At 41.8% G+C, this 16377-nt stretch overlaps 1 protein-coding gene across 7 annotated transcripts in view; it reads left to right on the top strand.

Annotated features, from left to right (window-relative positions):
• aff4 (AF4/FMR2 family, member 4) overlaps window positions 1-16377 on the top strand; it is a 128513-nt gene that overhangs the window by 60293 nt on the left and 51843 nt on the right. For 5 of the 7 annotated variants that reach the window (XM_067996112.1, XM_067996111.1, XM_067996115.1 and 2 more), the window contains 4 exons: window positions 1532-1576; window positions 7311-7397; window positions 8508-8544; window positions 12509-12560. In XM_067996112.1, coding sequence (XP_067852213.1) covers window positions 1532-1576; window positions 7311-7397; window positions 8508-8544; window positions 12509-12560 — 221 coding nt within the window. The remainder of the gene's footprint in view (window positions 1-1531; window positions 1577-7310; window positions 7398-8507; window positions 8545-12508; window positions 12561-16377) is intronic. The other 2 variants (XM_067996116.1, XM_067996117.1) reach the window with 1 other exon arrangement.

The raw sequence follows: 16377 nt of genomic DNA on the forward strand, positions 1-16377 counted from the left end.
ATTAGCCATAAAAGTTTGGTCTTAGGAATGACTCTTATTGAATATATTTCCACAACTATGTAAAGACTGAAAAGTGAAATTGCTAGCTTTTTAGTAAGCTAATGGCTGGACCTACTCTTAACTCATACGCTGTGGTGAGAAAGCATATTGTATGTAATTTGTGCCTGGCTGTTTGTGTTTATGGTAGTCCAAGTGAATGATCCCACCACCAGCAGGAAATGCATTCTTCTCTTGTACTGTACCTCAGTGATGTCCTTACAAGAAAAGTCTATAAAATACATGGAGAATATTTCATTCAGTATGCAGTAAAAGTTTCTTGCTTCTGTTCATCAGTGTTTCAGAATTTAATATTCAAAAGTCTGTGGTACAGCACTGAATAAAGTGTAAAACAGCTGATTCCTACCAAAGCTGACTAACCTTTTTATGTTCTCCACTGTATATGGTTAGATTGTAATTTTGGTGGGTGGGGTGGGTAACTTAGCAGTTATCGCTCCACTTTTTATGTAAAGCTTAATTTAAAATGCACTTAATTAAGCAAAAGAATTTTACCACGGTGATTTATCAGCTTGTTGCTCAATTGGGTTTGAAAGAAAATTCTAAAATTAAGTATTCATGCAGGCAAATTGCTGTATTATGGGAGAAAATAAGGGCTGTCAAAATGTTATCAAAAAAAGCTAACAAGGAATAAAATTTAGATCTGGTAAACTAGAGTAAAAGCAGAAACGGACAATGTTGGAAACACTCAACAGGTTAGGCTGCACCTAAGAGTTAATGGTTCAGATGTGGACCTTCTGAGTTTTGAGTGGGTTCACACCTGAAATGTCAATTTCTCTGCTCTCTCCACAGGTGCTGCCTAACCTGAATGTTTCCAGCATTTTCTGCTTTTAATTTCCAGTATCTGCAGGTTTTGCTTTTTGTTCAAACAAAAGAGTAAACTGGGAGTGGCTGGGTAGCTATTTGGCCACATTAACAAACAAATAGGCAAATATATTTGAAATCTGCTTAGCCTATTTGTTACTGTTTTGTTAATTGAAGTACCAAATTCAAAACTTGGTGACTATGGGCTCCAATATAGTGGCAATGTCTGATGGTAGAACGGGAAAGAAAGTGGGGTTTCTTTGAAATCACCAATAATTTTTACAAGAAGGGTTATTTTGGTATTAATTATAGCATGGGTACTCTAGAATGAGAGCGTTCCTAAAACTTCCAAATGATTTCACCAGACATACATTGCTATGTTGCTTTGGTTCAGGAGGTTTTATGACCCATGGTATTTAAAAAATGGTATTACATAAACCTTGGTCTATTTTCATGGAATGCTTTTTAACGTCTACCTTTTACTAGTTTGTGGTTCACTCATTTAAGCATGTGATCTCCCAATCAGACTGGATCTGGTTTAATCTTATTAAAAATGGTGGTATTGCTGATGGTTTAATAGCAATGTCAGTAGTATACACCAGGCATGAAACCATAAAATAAAATATTCTGTTGGTGAGATAATATTACATTTATTTCTTTTTGAAATTTACAGTCTTCTGTGTCAAGTGATGCCAGCTGTGTGGATGAGATTCTAAAGGTATGCCCATGGTGCTCATTAGTATTAGTATTCCTATCTTGTTTACTCAGTGATGTTTTTATTTGTTTTCTGCCTTCCCCTTTACTCTCTCCTTTCCCAAAGGCACTGACTTATTCTATTGGGGTGGCGCTGCCAGGATATAATATCTCAGGCACTGGAAGCCCTCTGGTATTGTGGCCACTCTTTTTATATGTGAGCCTAGTCAGTGAGTGCCTACAGGTTGTTTGACTTTGGGGTGTGGTTAATTTGTAACCAAGACCAATCCTGTGTTCACACAATTGCTTTACATGCTGGGGCACCGGGTAGCTTTCAGGAGCAGTAATCCTAGCTGATATTTTTCGCCCCCTCAATACTGAGGGCATTTATAGCATTCTCACTGTTGCCTAACTTAGCATACAGCAGGGATCAAGCTTTGCATAATCCCAGTCTGCATGGCTCAGTACAATGCAGGTGATGCATTTATTCACTTCAGTTGCACTGCAGGGGTGGCCGTGTAAATTCCAATCTTCCCAGCAGTTTTGTAAAAGCATCTCCAGAGGGCATGGTTGACAGTCCCAGCTGGACCTCCTGTGAGAACACTGTGAAGTTGACTTACAATGGAGAGAATGATTGGGGATTTTGTCCCATTTTGCTAATCTGAATTTTCTGGATTAACTGAAGAGCAACATTAGAATCATAGAAGTTACAACATGGAAACAGGCCCTTTGGCCCAACATGTCCATGTCGCCCAGTTTATACCACCAAGCTAGTCCCAATTTCCTGCACTTGGCCCATATCCCTCTATACCCATCTTACCCATGTAACTGTCCAAATGCTTTTTAAAAGACAAAATTGTACCCGCCTCTACTACTGCCTCTGGCAGCTCGTTCCAGACACTCACCACCCTTTGAGTGAAAAAATTGCCCCTCTGGACCCTTTTGTATCTCTCCCCTCTCACCTTAAATCTATGCCCCCTCGTTATAGACTCCCCTACCTTTGGGAAAAGATTTTGACTACCTTATCTATGCCCCTCATTATTTTATAGACTTCCATAAGATCACCCCTTAACCTCCTACTCTCCAGGGAAAAAAGTCCCAGTCTGTCTAACCTCTCCCCATAAGTCAAACCATCAAGTCCCGGTAGCATCCTAGTAAATCTTTTCTGCACTCTTTCTAGTTTAATAACATCCTTTCTATAATAGGGTGACCAGAACTGTACACAGTACTCCAAGTGTGGCCTCACCAATGCCCTGTACAACTTCAACAAGACATCCCAACTCCTGCATTCAATGTTCTGACCACTAAAACCAAGCATGCCGAATGCCTTCTTCACCACCCTATCCACCTGTGACTCCACTTTCAAGGAGCTATGAAGCTGTACTCCTAGATCTCTTTGTTCTATAACTCTCCCCAACGCCCTACCATTAACGGAGTAGGTCCTGGCCCGATTCGATCTACCAAAATGCACCACCTCACATTTATCTAAATTAAACTCCATCTGCCATTCATCGGCCCACTGGCCCAATTTATCAAGATCCCGTTGCAATCCCAGATAACCTTCTTCACTGTCCACAATGCCACCAATCTTGGTGTCATCTGCAAACTTACTAACCATGCCTCCTAAATTCTCATCCAAATCATTAATATAAATAACAAATAACAGCGGACCCAGCACCGATCCCTGAGGCACACCGCTGGACACAGGCATCCAGTTTGAAAAACAACCCTCTACAACCACCCTCTGTCTTCTGTCGTCAAGCCAATTTTGTATCCAATTGGCTACCTCACCTTTGCAACAAAATACCATGCGGTACCTTGTCAAAGGCTTTGCTGAAGTCCATGTAGACCACGTCCACTGCACAGCCCTCATCTATCTTCTTGGTTACCCCTTCAAAAAACTCAATCAAATTCGTGAGACATGATTTTCCTCTCACAAAACCATGCTGACTGTTCCTAATCAGTCCCTGCCTCTCCAAATGCCTGTAGATCCTGTCTCTCAGAATACCCTCTAACAACTTACCCACTACAGATGTCAGGCTCACCGGTCTGTAGTTCCCAGGCTTTTCCCTGCCGCCCTTCTTAAACAAAGGCACAACATTTGCTACCCTCCAATCTTCAGGCACCTCACCTGTAGCGGTGGATGATTCAAATATCTCTGCTAGGGGACCCGCAATTTCCTCCCTAACCTCCCATAACGTCCTGGGATACATTTCATCAGGTCCCGGAGATTTATCTACCTTGATGCGCGTTAAGACTTCCAGCACCTCCCTCTCTGTAATATGTACACTCCTGAAGACATCACTATTTATTTCCCCAAGTTCCCTAACATCCATACCTTTCTCAACCATCTCTTGTGGTTCCGCACATAGATGACCTTGTTGATCCTTCAGAGGCCCTACTCTCTCCCTAGTTACTCTTTTGCCCTTTATGTATTTGTAGAAGCTCTTTGGATTCTCCTTTGCCTTATCTGCCAAAGCAATCTCATGTCCCCTTTTTGCCCTCCTGATTTCTCTCTTAACTCTACTCCGGCAACCTCTATACTCTTCAAGGGATCCACTTGATCCCAGCTGCCTATGCATGTCATATGCCTCAATCTCCCGAGTCATCCAAGGTTCCCTACTTCTACCAGCCTTGCCCTTCACTTTATAAGGAATGTGCTTACCCTGAACCCTGGTTAACACACTTTTGAAAGCCTCCCACTTACCAGACGTCCCTTTGCCTGCCAACAGACTCTCCCAATCAACTTCTGAAAGTTCCAGTCTAATACCATCAATATTGGCCTTTCCCCAATTTAGAATTTTAACTTTTGGGCCAGACCTATCCTTCTCCATAGCTATCTTAAAACTAATGGAATTATGATCACTGGTCCCAAAGTGATCCCTCACTAACACTTCTGTCACCTGCCCTTCCTTATTTCCCAAGAGGAGGTCAAGTTTTGCCCCCTCTCTCGTCGGGCCATCCACATACTGATTGAGAAATTCCTCCTGAATACACTCAACAAATTTCTCTCCATCCAAGCCCCTAATGCTATGGCTGTCCCAGTCAATGTTGGGAAAGTTAAAGTCCCCTACTATTACCACCCTATTTTTCTTGCAGCTGTCTGTAATCTCCTTACATATTTGCTCCTCAATTTCCCGTTGACTATTTGGGGGTCTGTAGTACAATCCTATCAAAGTGATCTCTCCCTTCTTATTTTTCAGTTCTACCCATATAGACTCAGTGGGCGAACCCTCGGATATATCCCCTCTCACTACTGCCGTGATGTTCTCCCTAATCAAGAACGCAACTCCCCCTCCTCTCTTACCTCCTGCTCTATCTTTCCTATAGCATCTGTACCCTGGAACATTGAGCTGCCAGTCCTGCCCCTCCCTTAGCCATGTTTCAGTAATAGCTATAACATCCCAGTCCCATGTACCCATCCATGCCCTGAGTTCATCTGCCTTGCCCATCAGACTTCTTGCATTGAAATAAATGTAGTTTAATCTAGACTTCCCTTGGTCTTTGCCCTGCTTTCTCAGACCATCTGTCCGGTCATGTTCTGTACACTCTCCCTTACTGCCTTTTGTTTCTGTCACCACTTTATTTCCCACTGACTTCCTGCATCGGTTCCCATCCCCCTGCCATATTAGTTTAAACCCTCCCCAACAGCACTGGCAAACACTCCCCCTCGGACATTGGTTCCAGTCCCGCCCAGATGCAGACCGTCCAATTTGTACTGGTCCCACCTCCCCCAGAACCGGTTCCAATGTCCCAGGAATTTGAATCCCTCCCTCTTGCACCATCTCTCAAGCCACGTATTCATCCTAGCTATCCTGTCATTCCTACTGACTAGCCCGTGGCACTGGTAGCAATCCTGAGATTACTACCCTTGAGGTCCTACTCTTTAGTTTAACTCCTAACTCCCTAAATTCAGCTTGTAGGACCTCATCCTGTTTTTTACCTATATCGTTGGTGCCTATATGCACCACGACAACTGGCTGTTCACCCTCCCCCTCCAGAATGTCCTGCAGCCGCTCCGAGACATCCTTGACCCTTGCACCAGGGAGGCAACATACCATCCTGGAGTCTCGGTTGCGTCCGCAGAAACGCCTGTCTATTCCCCTTACAATCGAGTCCCCTATCACTATAGCTCTGCCACTCTTTTTCCTGCCCTCCTGTGCAGCAGAGCCAGCCACGGTGCCATGAACCTGGCCACTGCCACCTTCCCCTGGTGAGCCATCTCCCCCAACAGTATCCAAAACGGTATACCTGTTTTGGAGGGAGATGACCGCAGGGGACCCCTGCACTGCCTTCCTACTCTTCCTCTGTCTGTTGGTCACCCATTCACTATCTCCCTCAGTAATTTTTATCTGCGGTGTGACCAACTCACTGAACGTGCTATCCACGACTTTCTCAGCATCGCGGATGCTCCAAAGTGAGTCCATCCGCAGCTCCAGAGCTGTCAAGCGGTCAAACAGTAGCTGCAGCTGGACACACTTCCCGCAGGTGAAGGAATCAGGGATACAGGAAGGATCCCTGAATTCCCACATCCCACAAGAGGAACATGACACGGCTGTAGGATCTCCTGCCATGACTTAACCCTTAAGTTAGCTTAACAACAACTACAATGTCAAGAGAAAAAAAAGGAAAGAAAAACTACTTACCACTCCCTTTAAGGAGTTTACTCCTTTAAATTGTTCTCAATTTAGAGAATGTTAACTACACTAGGGACCTTGATTCACTAAAAAATAAACGCTACTTCCTATAAGACCTGCAGACCTTCCCTTTCTTTTTACTTTAGTTACTGTAGATAAGTAGAAATACTCACCTGAACCTACTCACCAATCAGGTGCCTCCCCTGTGTCGCGTCCCGATCTGATTCCTGACGTCCCTTCGAATTCGGTCGCAGCTCCGCTCGGCTCCTCTCAGCTGTTCTCAGCGCTCTGAAATCCCGCCTTTTATCGGACGCTCCCTCCGCTCGGCTCGGCTCCTCTCAGCTGTTCTCAGCGCTCTGAAATCCCGCCTTTTATCGGACGCTCCCTCCGCTCGGCTCGGCTCCAATAGTGCACTACAATAGTGCAGAAAGCTAAGCCAGAGTGAGTGGAAGGACTGAAAATAAGCTTTTGTTAATTGTTACTACTGTATTCCTGTTATATAAATGTATTCTACCGCAAAGTTCATTATACATAAATAACTTGCGTTGCACTTGCATTGAGATCTGTGGAATTAAAAATGCTGTGAAAATGTGTAAATGTATAAAATATCTTCAGTTTGTTAGAAGTTGATCTCCTGCGGCTCTATACATGGAAAGTCAAAGACCAAGTGTAATGTTTGGGTGAAATGCGGTTGGAAGGCAGGGGATAATTGGACCAGGGCACACAGATGTGATTCAGTCCCCAACATAAAATCAAAAATTCTGTCATTACTTTCGTATTATAAATTCCAATGTCCACGTTTATAACGCAAATTGATATATAAACTTGTCATGCTGTAATTTCACCTGCCAGTGGAGTCGCTGCAGCACAGTTGCTGGTGGAAGGGTGTAATTATAGCTTGATAAGTTCACATCAGTTTCCATTATAAACGTGAGCATAGGAATTTATAATGAAAAATGTGTGTGCTTTTTAATATTAGATAGTTGCAGTTCCAGGATGTCTGGGCTATAATCAGGTTCAATTTAGATTTAAAAATGTGCATAAGTCACCTGTTAATTAGGAGTTATTATTGATCTATCTATCAAAGAATACAATTCTAAATCATTGTACACTGTGTTGTAGGAAATGACTCACTCCTGGCCACCACCTCTGACAGCAATTCATACACCGTGCAAGGCTGAGCCATCAAAATTTCCATTTCCAACCAAGGTGGGTATCTGTGTTTACCTCTACAGAAATGGAATATTTAAAATTGGGGTCAAGAGAAGAGTACAAGAACAGAGGAATTTGTATGATGTAGGAGAGGAAAGAAATAATGTAGATGTAAATCCGTGCTGTGGGAGAAGAAAAAGGAACTGCTCAGTGTGAAAGAAAAAGAAGAAATGTCAAAGGCCAAGCACACTGCAGGAGTGTAAGAAAGAGGAATTCACAAAGAAAGGGAATTGAGTATCTTTTTGTATCCTTTTAGTAGAAAAATCTGTACCTGCAAACTACCAAACCTCTTCAAAGTTAAATCTAAAAATTTACACGTTACATTTTAATGCTGATAATATTGAATATTTCTTTGAACAGATCTTGATCAAATATATATCCATTCCTGAGATGAGAGGCTCAAATGTATCAGCAAAATTGAATGTTTCCAATAGCACACAACTAAGGGAAACCTGTTTTTTTTAAATGTCTTTATGTAGACATCTGTTTGTATTTAAGATGCATTTACTTTACAGCAAATCTAGAAAGTCACTTGCTAGTTAGCTTGAGGAAGCTCTATTACTTTCCATCTTTAGCAAGTGGAAAATCAGTGCAGCTTGGAATTAACATTGGTGTGATTCTTCTCTCTTTCTCCATTTTCTTTTTGCTTTCATGCTGCATCTGATCCTTTTTTGGCTTGTAGCTGCTCTTCTCTACCCCACTGACTAGCTTCTTGTCCATACCAAAGGTGCATTTTAATTCTTTTAGGATTCATTTTCTCTGGTTAAAGTTCAATTAACAGCTTTTGGTGAGTGGAAAGTTCATTTCACTGAGTTCAAAAAAGAAAGTCCTATTAGCCAAGGTTGCGAGTAGCTACTTTACTTCCAGCACTGTTTTATATAATGTATTGTGATTAAAATCCTACAGAATATGTGTATCATCTTGCAGGTAAAATGCACTTGTGAAAATTCCCTGAATGGCAGTGGATTATAGAGGGCTGTATTGCTTAAAATTTAAAAGTCAACGGAACATCTGTGGGTCAAAGAAGAGTTTGTTCCATTTCCAGTCCTAATATGACCATTTTAGTTGCAATACATTTCACAGCTTATATTGTCTTTTATTTTTTAGGAATCTCAGCATGTTAACCACAGTATACCAGGGCAGAGTAAGTATTTAAAGCTATTTAAAATGGGCTGCTTTTAATTTATCCATAGTATATTAAAAGTCTTCATTACGTGGTATGATGCTCCTGTCAGTAGAAAACTGCACATCATCCACCTTGCCAGAAGCAACAGCATGGGAGATCCTCTTTTATCATCTAAACAGACATCGCGCACTAATGCAAATTTCTGTTTCACCTTTGAGAAAAAGTACGAGGAGCAAAGGCAGTCACTCGGAATGTATAGGCAAACTGCAGCAACAGAAAAGTACCAGAGAAACAATGTTTGCATCATCATAACTCACCTGTGTATGAACTTAACCAGTGTTTACTTAATGTTAGTTAGACTTTTTAACTTTGGAAAGAGACACCTGCACCTGAAAAGAGTAATTAATTTGTGTTTGTTCATGATATATAATGTTCCTAGCTTTATAAAATAGCACACACCACACTGTGTGTCTGTAGTGCCAAAATTGTAACACTGTTTTCTGATTTTTTTTTTTGGCTAACTTCAATTCGGAAATTCCCCTATTATCCATTTACTTCACTCGCTCAAAATTCTACCCCATAATCCCAATCCACTAATATTTTTAAAACTTTATCACAATAAGAGTTGTATATTTGCCACCCATGTGGAGTGATTAAAAGCAAAATTATCTTGATGGTTAGCAGTTGCCCACATCCTTTTAAAACTTTCAGGCTGCATTAAGATTGTAAGGATAATTTGTCTTGCAGAATCTGATGAGACTTTTATTTCAAGTCAGGTTGGCAGCATAACTCATGGTCAGGTGCAGATTTGGTTCTGCAGTGCATTGCTCACCATCTGGCAAGGTCTTGGGTGGTGAGAGCCGAGGGAAGCTAGGCACTCCTTCACAGCAGGTAGGAAAAATTAAAGGGCAAGTAATTAAGGGGCTGCTCTTGCATGCCTATTGGTTAAAGGACAACAATTAGCAGAGGCCGGGGCACTGGTCACATGATAGTTAATTGTGAGTGATTGGAGCAAACAAAAAAACATGCTAAAAATTAAAGATGATTGGCAATGTTTTTTTCTTAGTGGCTGGTTGTTAACATCTCATTATTGATTAAGGATGCAGTCTGTAGTGGTATAAGATTGTCTACCCAGGAAAGTACCTGTCTCTAAGAATGCATAGTGACAGTAAAGTATCCAATAATACAAGGGGTAATTAGGTCAAAATAATAAACACTTCATAATTATCTGATGGATTATTTATCTGGTAAAATCTGAAATATTATAGTTGAAATGCAAATGTTGACCAAAGATTAAGAGTGAACTTTATATAATGCCTTTAACATCCTCAGGACGTTGTAAAGTGCATTACAGTCAATGAAATACTTTTAAAGTATACTCACTGTTGTAAAGTAGACAAATGCAGCAGCCAATTTGTGCACAGCAAGGTCCCACAAACAGCAGAGATAAATGACCAGATAATCTGATTTGGTGGTGTTGAATGAGGGATAAACATTGGCCAGGACACTGGGAGAACCCTCCTTCTCTCCTTTGAATAGTGCTATGGAACCTTTTATGTCCACCTACGAGAGCAGATGTGGCTTCGGTTTAACATTTCATCCAAAAGACGGCATCTCTGACAGTGCAGCACTCCTTCTAGAAACAAGGAAAATAATAAAATTAGAGGTGGGCCTTTTAGGAGTGAAGTCGGGAAGCATTTTTTCACACCCACAGGGCAATGGAAATTCAGACCATTCTCCCCCACAAAGTGATGGATGCTGATGCTGACTCAAGTGAAATTTTCAAGACTGAAATCGCTAGCTTTTTATTCGGTGAAGGTATCAAGGGATAGGGAGAAAAGGCAAGTAAATGGAGTTGAGGTACAAATCCCCACCTTCATCTAACTGAATGATGGAACAGGCTCAATGGGCTGAATGACCTACTGTTCTTATTTTCCTTCAATACTACACTATAGTGTCAGCATAGATTATATGATCAAGTCTCTGGAATGGGGCTTGAACCCATAACCTTCTGACTCGGGTGAGAGTGCTACCACTGAGCCAAGGCTTGACACTAAGCCTTCTCCAAAGCCTTCCCTCTATTATCTAGCTGTTGGATTGCCCTTACTTGGTTCCACTCTTATCAATATGATAGCCAAATTCCTCCAAATAAACATTGGGAATGCCAAAGCCATGGTCTTTCTCTTTCCTCCCTCCCACCGAGACAGTCCGTTCCCTCGTCACTGATTCTATTCCCCTCCCTGGCCAATGTCTCGGGCTGCACCAGACTGCACAGCCTCAGTGCCCTGTTTGATCCTGAGTAGTGTCCAAACGCATGTCCACCTCTAACATTGCCCATCCCTGTCTCATCCCATCTGCTGCTCAAACTCTCATCTGTACTTTTGTCACCTCCAGATTTGACTCTTCCAATGCTCTCCTGGCTGGCCTCCCATCCTCCACCCTTCATAAACTTGACCTCATCCAAAATTCTGCGGCTTGTAGCCTAACCCGCACCAAGTCCTGTTCACCTATCGTCCCTGCTCTTGCTGATCTATATTGTCTCTCTCGTGTTTCTCATCCTCATGATCAAATCCTTTATTGATTTTTACCCCTCCCTATCTTTAACTTCCTCCAGCCCCACAATTCTTTGAGAACTCTGCAGTCCTCCAGCTGTGGCCACCAAGCATCCCCCACTCCCTTCACTCCACCATTGATAGCTGTACCTTTGGCTGTCTTGGCCCAAAGCTCTGGAATTTCTTCCCTGCACCCTGCTCTTTTTAAAAGCTACCTCTTTGACCAAGCTTTTAGTCACCCCTCCTAATATTTCCACCTTTGGTTCTGTCAATTTTTGTCTGATTACGCTTCTGTGAAGCATCTTGCGACTTTTTCCTACATTAAAGGTGATACATAAATGCAAGTTGTTGATGCTGAATTTCATGAAACATGAATCTGAAGCACCAACTACTGTAGAACAAGGCAGAGTTATGCTGCTTTTCTACATTTTATTTATTTTAATTACTTTTTATTCTTTGGCCAATAGAACCCTCACTTTTGTCAATGCAGTTCTGTAACTGGTAACTTGCAGTGGATCTTGAGCAGTTCAGGGTTACTCAGCTGACCGTTTCTCTGAGAAAAATAGCCTGCGCTACACATTACAGATCAGTAACTTGCTCCATGGGAAGTTGCAGATATGAGCCTACATGACGTATCTTTCTCTGCCTCTCTGCGCGTCTGTCCCTCCCCCCCGCCGTCCAGCATCACATATTGATTACAACTTTACTACTCGTGAATAGAAGGCCTTAAACTTCCCTCCCTCACCATTTCCTTCCCTCCCTCACCATTTCCTTCCCTCCCTCACCATTTCCTTCCCTCCCTCACCATTTCCTTCCCTCCCTCACCATTTCCTTCCCTCCCTCACCATTTCCTTCCCTCCCTCACCATTTCCTTCCCTCCCTCACCATTTCCTTCCCTCCCTCACCATTTCCTTCCCTCCCTCACCATTTCCTTCCCTCCCTCACCATTTCCTTCCCTCCCTCACCATTTCCTTCCCTCCCTCACCATTTCCTTCCCTCCCTCCTCTCCTGAATTAATTGACTCCTTGCTGAGGTATTGAGCATGGACAAGCTATTCAACTGTGGGGAGCATCAAGGTTGAACCTGATACCACCCTCATTCAATGGCCACACAACAAGGGTTGCTGGGTAGTGATTAGGAATGAGAACTATGAAATGATTTTCTTGCTCAAGCTGGGTTACTGAGACCAATTATAGTGCCTCTATCACTGCCCCAGCTGAGATGAGTTAATTCAGCAAAGATCAGGCATTGAACCTGGGACATTGGCCTGTGGCTCATCTACTCTGTGGGCAAGCTCACTCTGGAATTAGGGGAACCGTTGCCATCTTATATATTGGGTACAAATTTACCACACATAAATAGAAGGCCTTAAACTGTTTTTGATAGTTATTAGGATTATATATTTTTTAATAATGAGGTTTCAATTGCAGAGAGATACCATGCAACATCAAAATCGACCTCCAGTCATCACCAAGCAAAATCGTAAGTAACTTTCATTTTGTCTCACATTGGAGGAAGATTTTCTACGTGTGCTGTCTAGCAATCATAAGCCCTTTTGTAAAGAATGGGTTGACAATTTCATTGTGTGTAGGACACGGGAATTCTTCCCCGTTCTTTTAGCACATATGACAGTAGGGAAGATTAAAGTTTAATGGAGTGTGCAATTTGCAGGTAAGCCTTAGGCAAGAACCTGTCAAGTGTTGTTGCTGGGTATGTAGTCATCTCAGCAATACCACACCAGATAATGCTAATTTGAGGTACTTGATACTGTTTATAAATTGTTTTGGCGTCATACAGTAGTGGGGGGATATAGTCGTCTTGGAGAGGGGACACTTATTGATCCTACAGTCTGCTCAGATTAGGTTTGGTCTTTTCTAGCTAGTTTTATTGGTACATTTGGCCTTTGGCAAAGGATTTGGAAAAGCACCAGTTTTGAAAAGTTGCGTTTCTTAAATGTATATGTTGTTAATGTATACTGTTTGATCTGCATTTTAATTAACTTGCATGCTTTTAGATTATCTGTGTATGACAAACAGCATCTCTAGTCAAGTTTCAAGCCTGTTGTAATTCTGACATCTGCATGTCAGCCAGATATTTCCATTCAATGTCCTTGTTTTCTGCACTGTGTGCTCTTGGATAACGATTAACTTTATTGTAAAACAGGGCTTTTCACAAAGGAATAAGCATAAATAAAATGCAGCTCTACTAAACCTTGTTGATTTACTTCTGTTTTTAAACTGCCATCTCTTTTACCCACCAAAAAACAGTTCCAAACAGATAACCCTCCCTTCGAAATTACAGCAGATGCTGTGCGAGAATGACATGGAATAGTTTCTTCCAATTGTTCTCTTCCCTACTGTTGTGATCAAGATTGGAATTTTGCAATCTGGGGACTTGCCATAAATTTTTGGCTCAGCTTCCCTTCCTCCTTCCAATGTGATCTATCTTAGGCATGGTCCTCAGACCATCCAAAATTTAAATAATCTGCACCTGATATACAATTAAATGAGGGTGGTATGTGAGAAAGGGCAACTGCTAATACTCTGGGGAATTTAGAAGCAAGTGTATCACTTGCCTACCAATGATTAGTCTGCACATAACAATTGAAGGCAAGACAAGTAATGTAATTCCAGTATATCAATATTAAATCAGGAGGTGCCCTCCAATGGGTAAATGCACCGTACAGTATGGTATTGAACTGTACAAGTGTCCGCTTCAATCCAAAGTCTGTGCTGGGCATGGTTTTGGGAGTTCCCACTATGCCAGACTGGAGAGTGACCCAACCAGCCATGTGGATTGTGCTGCACTCCCCCAGGTTCAATTCCTGGTCTTTGCTGAATTTATTGACCTGTGTTGAGACAGAAGGGCAGTGGAGTCATTACTGAGCATCTGTAAGTTAAGATGTCTCTGTGATTGAATGGACTCACATATGAAGAACGGCCATTAAAGGAAAACTACTGGAGGACTGCCAGGTGCATGTATTCTGACATGCTTTAAAATAATTAACTGTTTTACAATAAACCTAATCATTATCTAGGCACATAGGAAGATAGGAACAGGAGTAGGCCATTCAGCCCCTGGAGCCTGTTCCGCCGTTCGGTGAGATCATTGCTGATCTGTGGCCTAACTCCATAAAACCTGCCTTAGCCCCATATCTCTTAGTTTTTTGTTAACCAAAGGTATTATCAATCTCAGATTTAAAATTAACAATTGAGCTAGCATCAACTGCCATTTGCGGAAGAGTGTTCTAAACTTCTATCACCCTTTGTGTGTAGAAGTGTTTCCTAACTTCACTCCTGAAAGTCCTGGCTCTAATTTTTAGGCTATCTCCCTTAGTCCTAGACTCCCCAACCAGCGGAAATGGTTTCTCTCTATCTGCCCTATCAGTTCCCCTTAATACTTTGAAAACTTCGATCAAATCACCCCTTAATCTTCTAAATTCCAGGGAATACAAGCCTAGTTTGTGTAATCGCTCCTCATAATTTAACCCTTGGAGTCCAGGTATCATTCTAGTAAATCTATGTTGCACTCCCTCCAAGGCCAATATGGCCTTGTTGAGACAGAAGGGCAGTGGAGTCATTACTGAGCATCTGTAAGTTAAGATGTCTCTGTGATTGGACTCACATATGAAGAACGGCCATTAAAGGAAAACTTCTTATGGCGAGGTGTCCAGAACTAAACACAGTATTCCAGATGATGTCCAACCAGGGCTTTGTATAGCTGTAGCATAACTTCTACCCCCATGTATTCTAGTCCTCTAGATATAAAGGCCAGCATTCCATAAGCCTTTTTTATTATTTTCTGTACCTGTCCATGACATTTTAATGATCTATGTACATGGACCCCTAAGTCTCTCTGGACTCTCCACTGTTTCGAGCTTTTCACCATTTAGAAAGCACTCTGATCTATCCTTTTTAGATCCAAAGTGGATGACCTCACACTTGCCTATGTTGAAATCCATTTGCCACAGTTATGCCCATTCACTTAATCTATTAATATCTCTCTGTAATTTTATGCTTCCATCTACACTGCTCACAATGCTGCTTATCCTTGTGTCATCGGAAAACTTGGATATGTGGCTCTCTATCCCCTCATATAAGTTGTTAATAAATGCAGTGAATAGTTGAGGCCACAACACAGATCCCTGTGGGACACCACTAGTCACATCCTGTCAATTTGAGTACCTGCCCATTATCCTTACTCTGTCTCCTGCCGCTCAGCCAATTTCCTAACCAGGTCAATAATTTGCCCTCAGTTCCATGAGCTTCAAGTTTAGTTAACAGTCTCTTATGAGGGACTTCACTGAATGCTTTCTGGAAGTCCATATAAACAACATCCATAGACATTTCCCCCGTCCACTACTTCAGTCACCTCTTCAAAAAATTCAATCAGGTTCGCCAGGCATAACCTACCCTTTCCAAATCCATGCTGGCTCTCTTTGATCAGCTGAAAATGTGTTCAGTTACTCTATCCTTAATTACAGACTCTACTAATTTCTTGACAACAGATGTTAGGCTAGCTGGTCTATTATTCCCTGGTTTCCCCCTCTCACTTTTCTTAAATAACAGAGTGACATGCACAATTTTCCAATCTCAAGGGACGGCTCCTGAATCGAGAGAACTTTGGAAGATTATAGTCAGGGCTTCAGCAATGTTCTTATCTACTTCCTTTAAAGTCCTGGAATGGAAACCATCTGGTCCTGAGGATTTGTCACTCTTTAGTGCCATTATTGTCTTCATTACTGTTAATTTGCTTATGTTAATTATACTGAGTTCCGGTCCCTTATTCAAAATTAGTTTCCTTGGGGTGTCTGGCATACTATCTTCTGTACTGTAAACACTGACGGAAAGTGATCATATAACATGTCTGCCTTTTCCTTATTTTCATTTACAATATCACGATCAGTTTTTTTTAATGGGGCCCACAGTGCTCTTGACTACCCTCTTTTTCCTAATATAATTAGAAAAAATTTTTGTGTTGACATTGATATCCCTTGCAAGTTTCTTTTCATACATCCTCTCCATCTCTTAACAATTGGCTTCTCACATTTCTAACTCTCAATTTTAAACATTTCAACTTCTGGGCAGGTGCAGTATGGGGTAAGAAATGAGGATTCCACTCCCATCTCTTTGGAGTATGACTGTCTGGGAAAAATCAAATTACCCACTGGTGGAAGCCACCATGATGCTTTATTGTCCCTACTTTTGCAGCCCTTGTTGTAACCTGCAGATGCCAACTTCTGGGCCTTTCTACCAATGTATTCACTTTTTATAAAGTATTTAATACATTAGTGACATCA

Source organism: Heptranchias perlo, chromosome 14 (genome assembly GCF_035084215.1).
Source record: "Heptranchias perlo isolate sHepPer1 chromosome 14, sHepPer1.hap1, whole genome shotgun sequence".
Classification (NCBI taxonomy): domain Eukaryota; kingdom Metazoa; phylum Chordata; class Chondrichthyes; order Hexanchiformes; family Hexanchidae; genus Heptranchias; species Heptranchias perlo.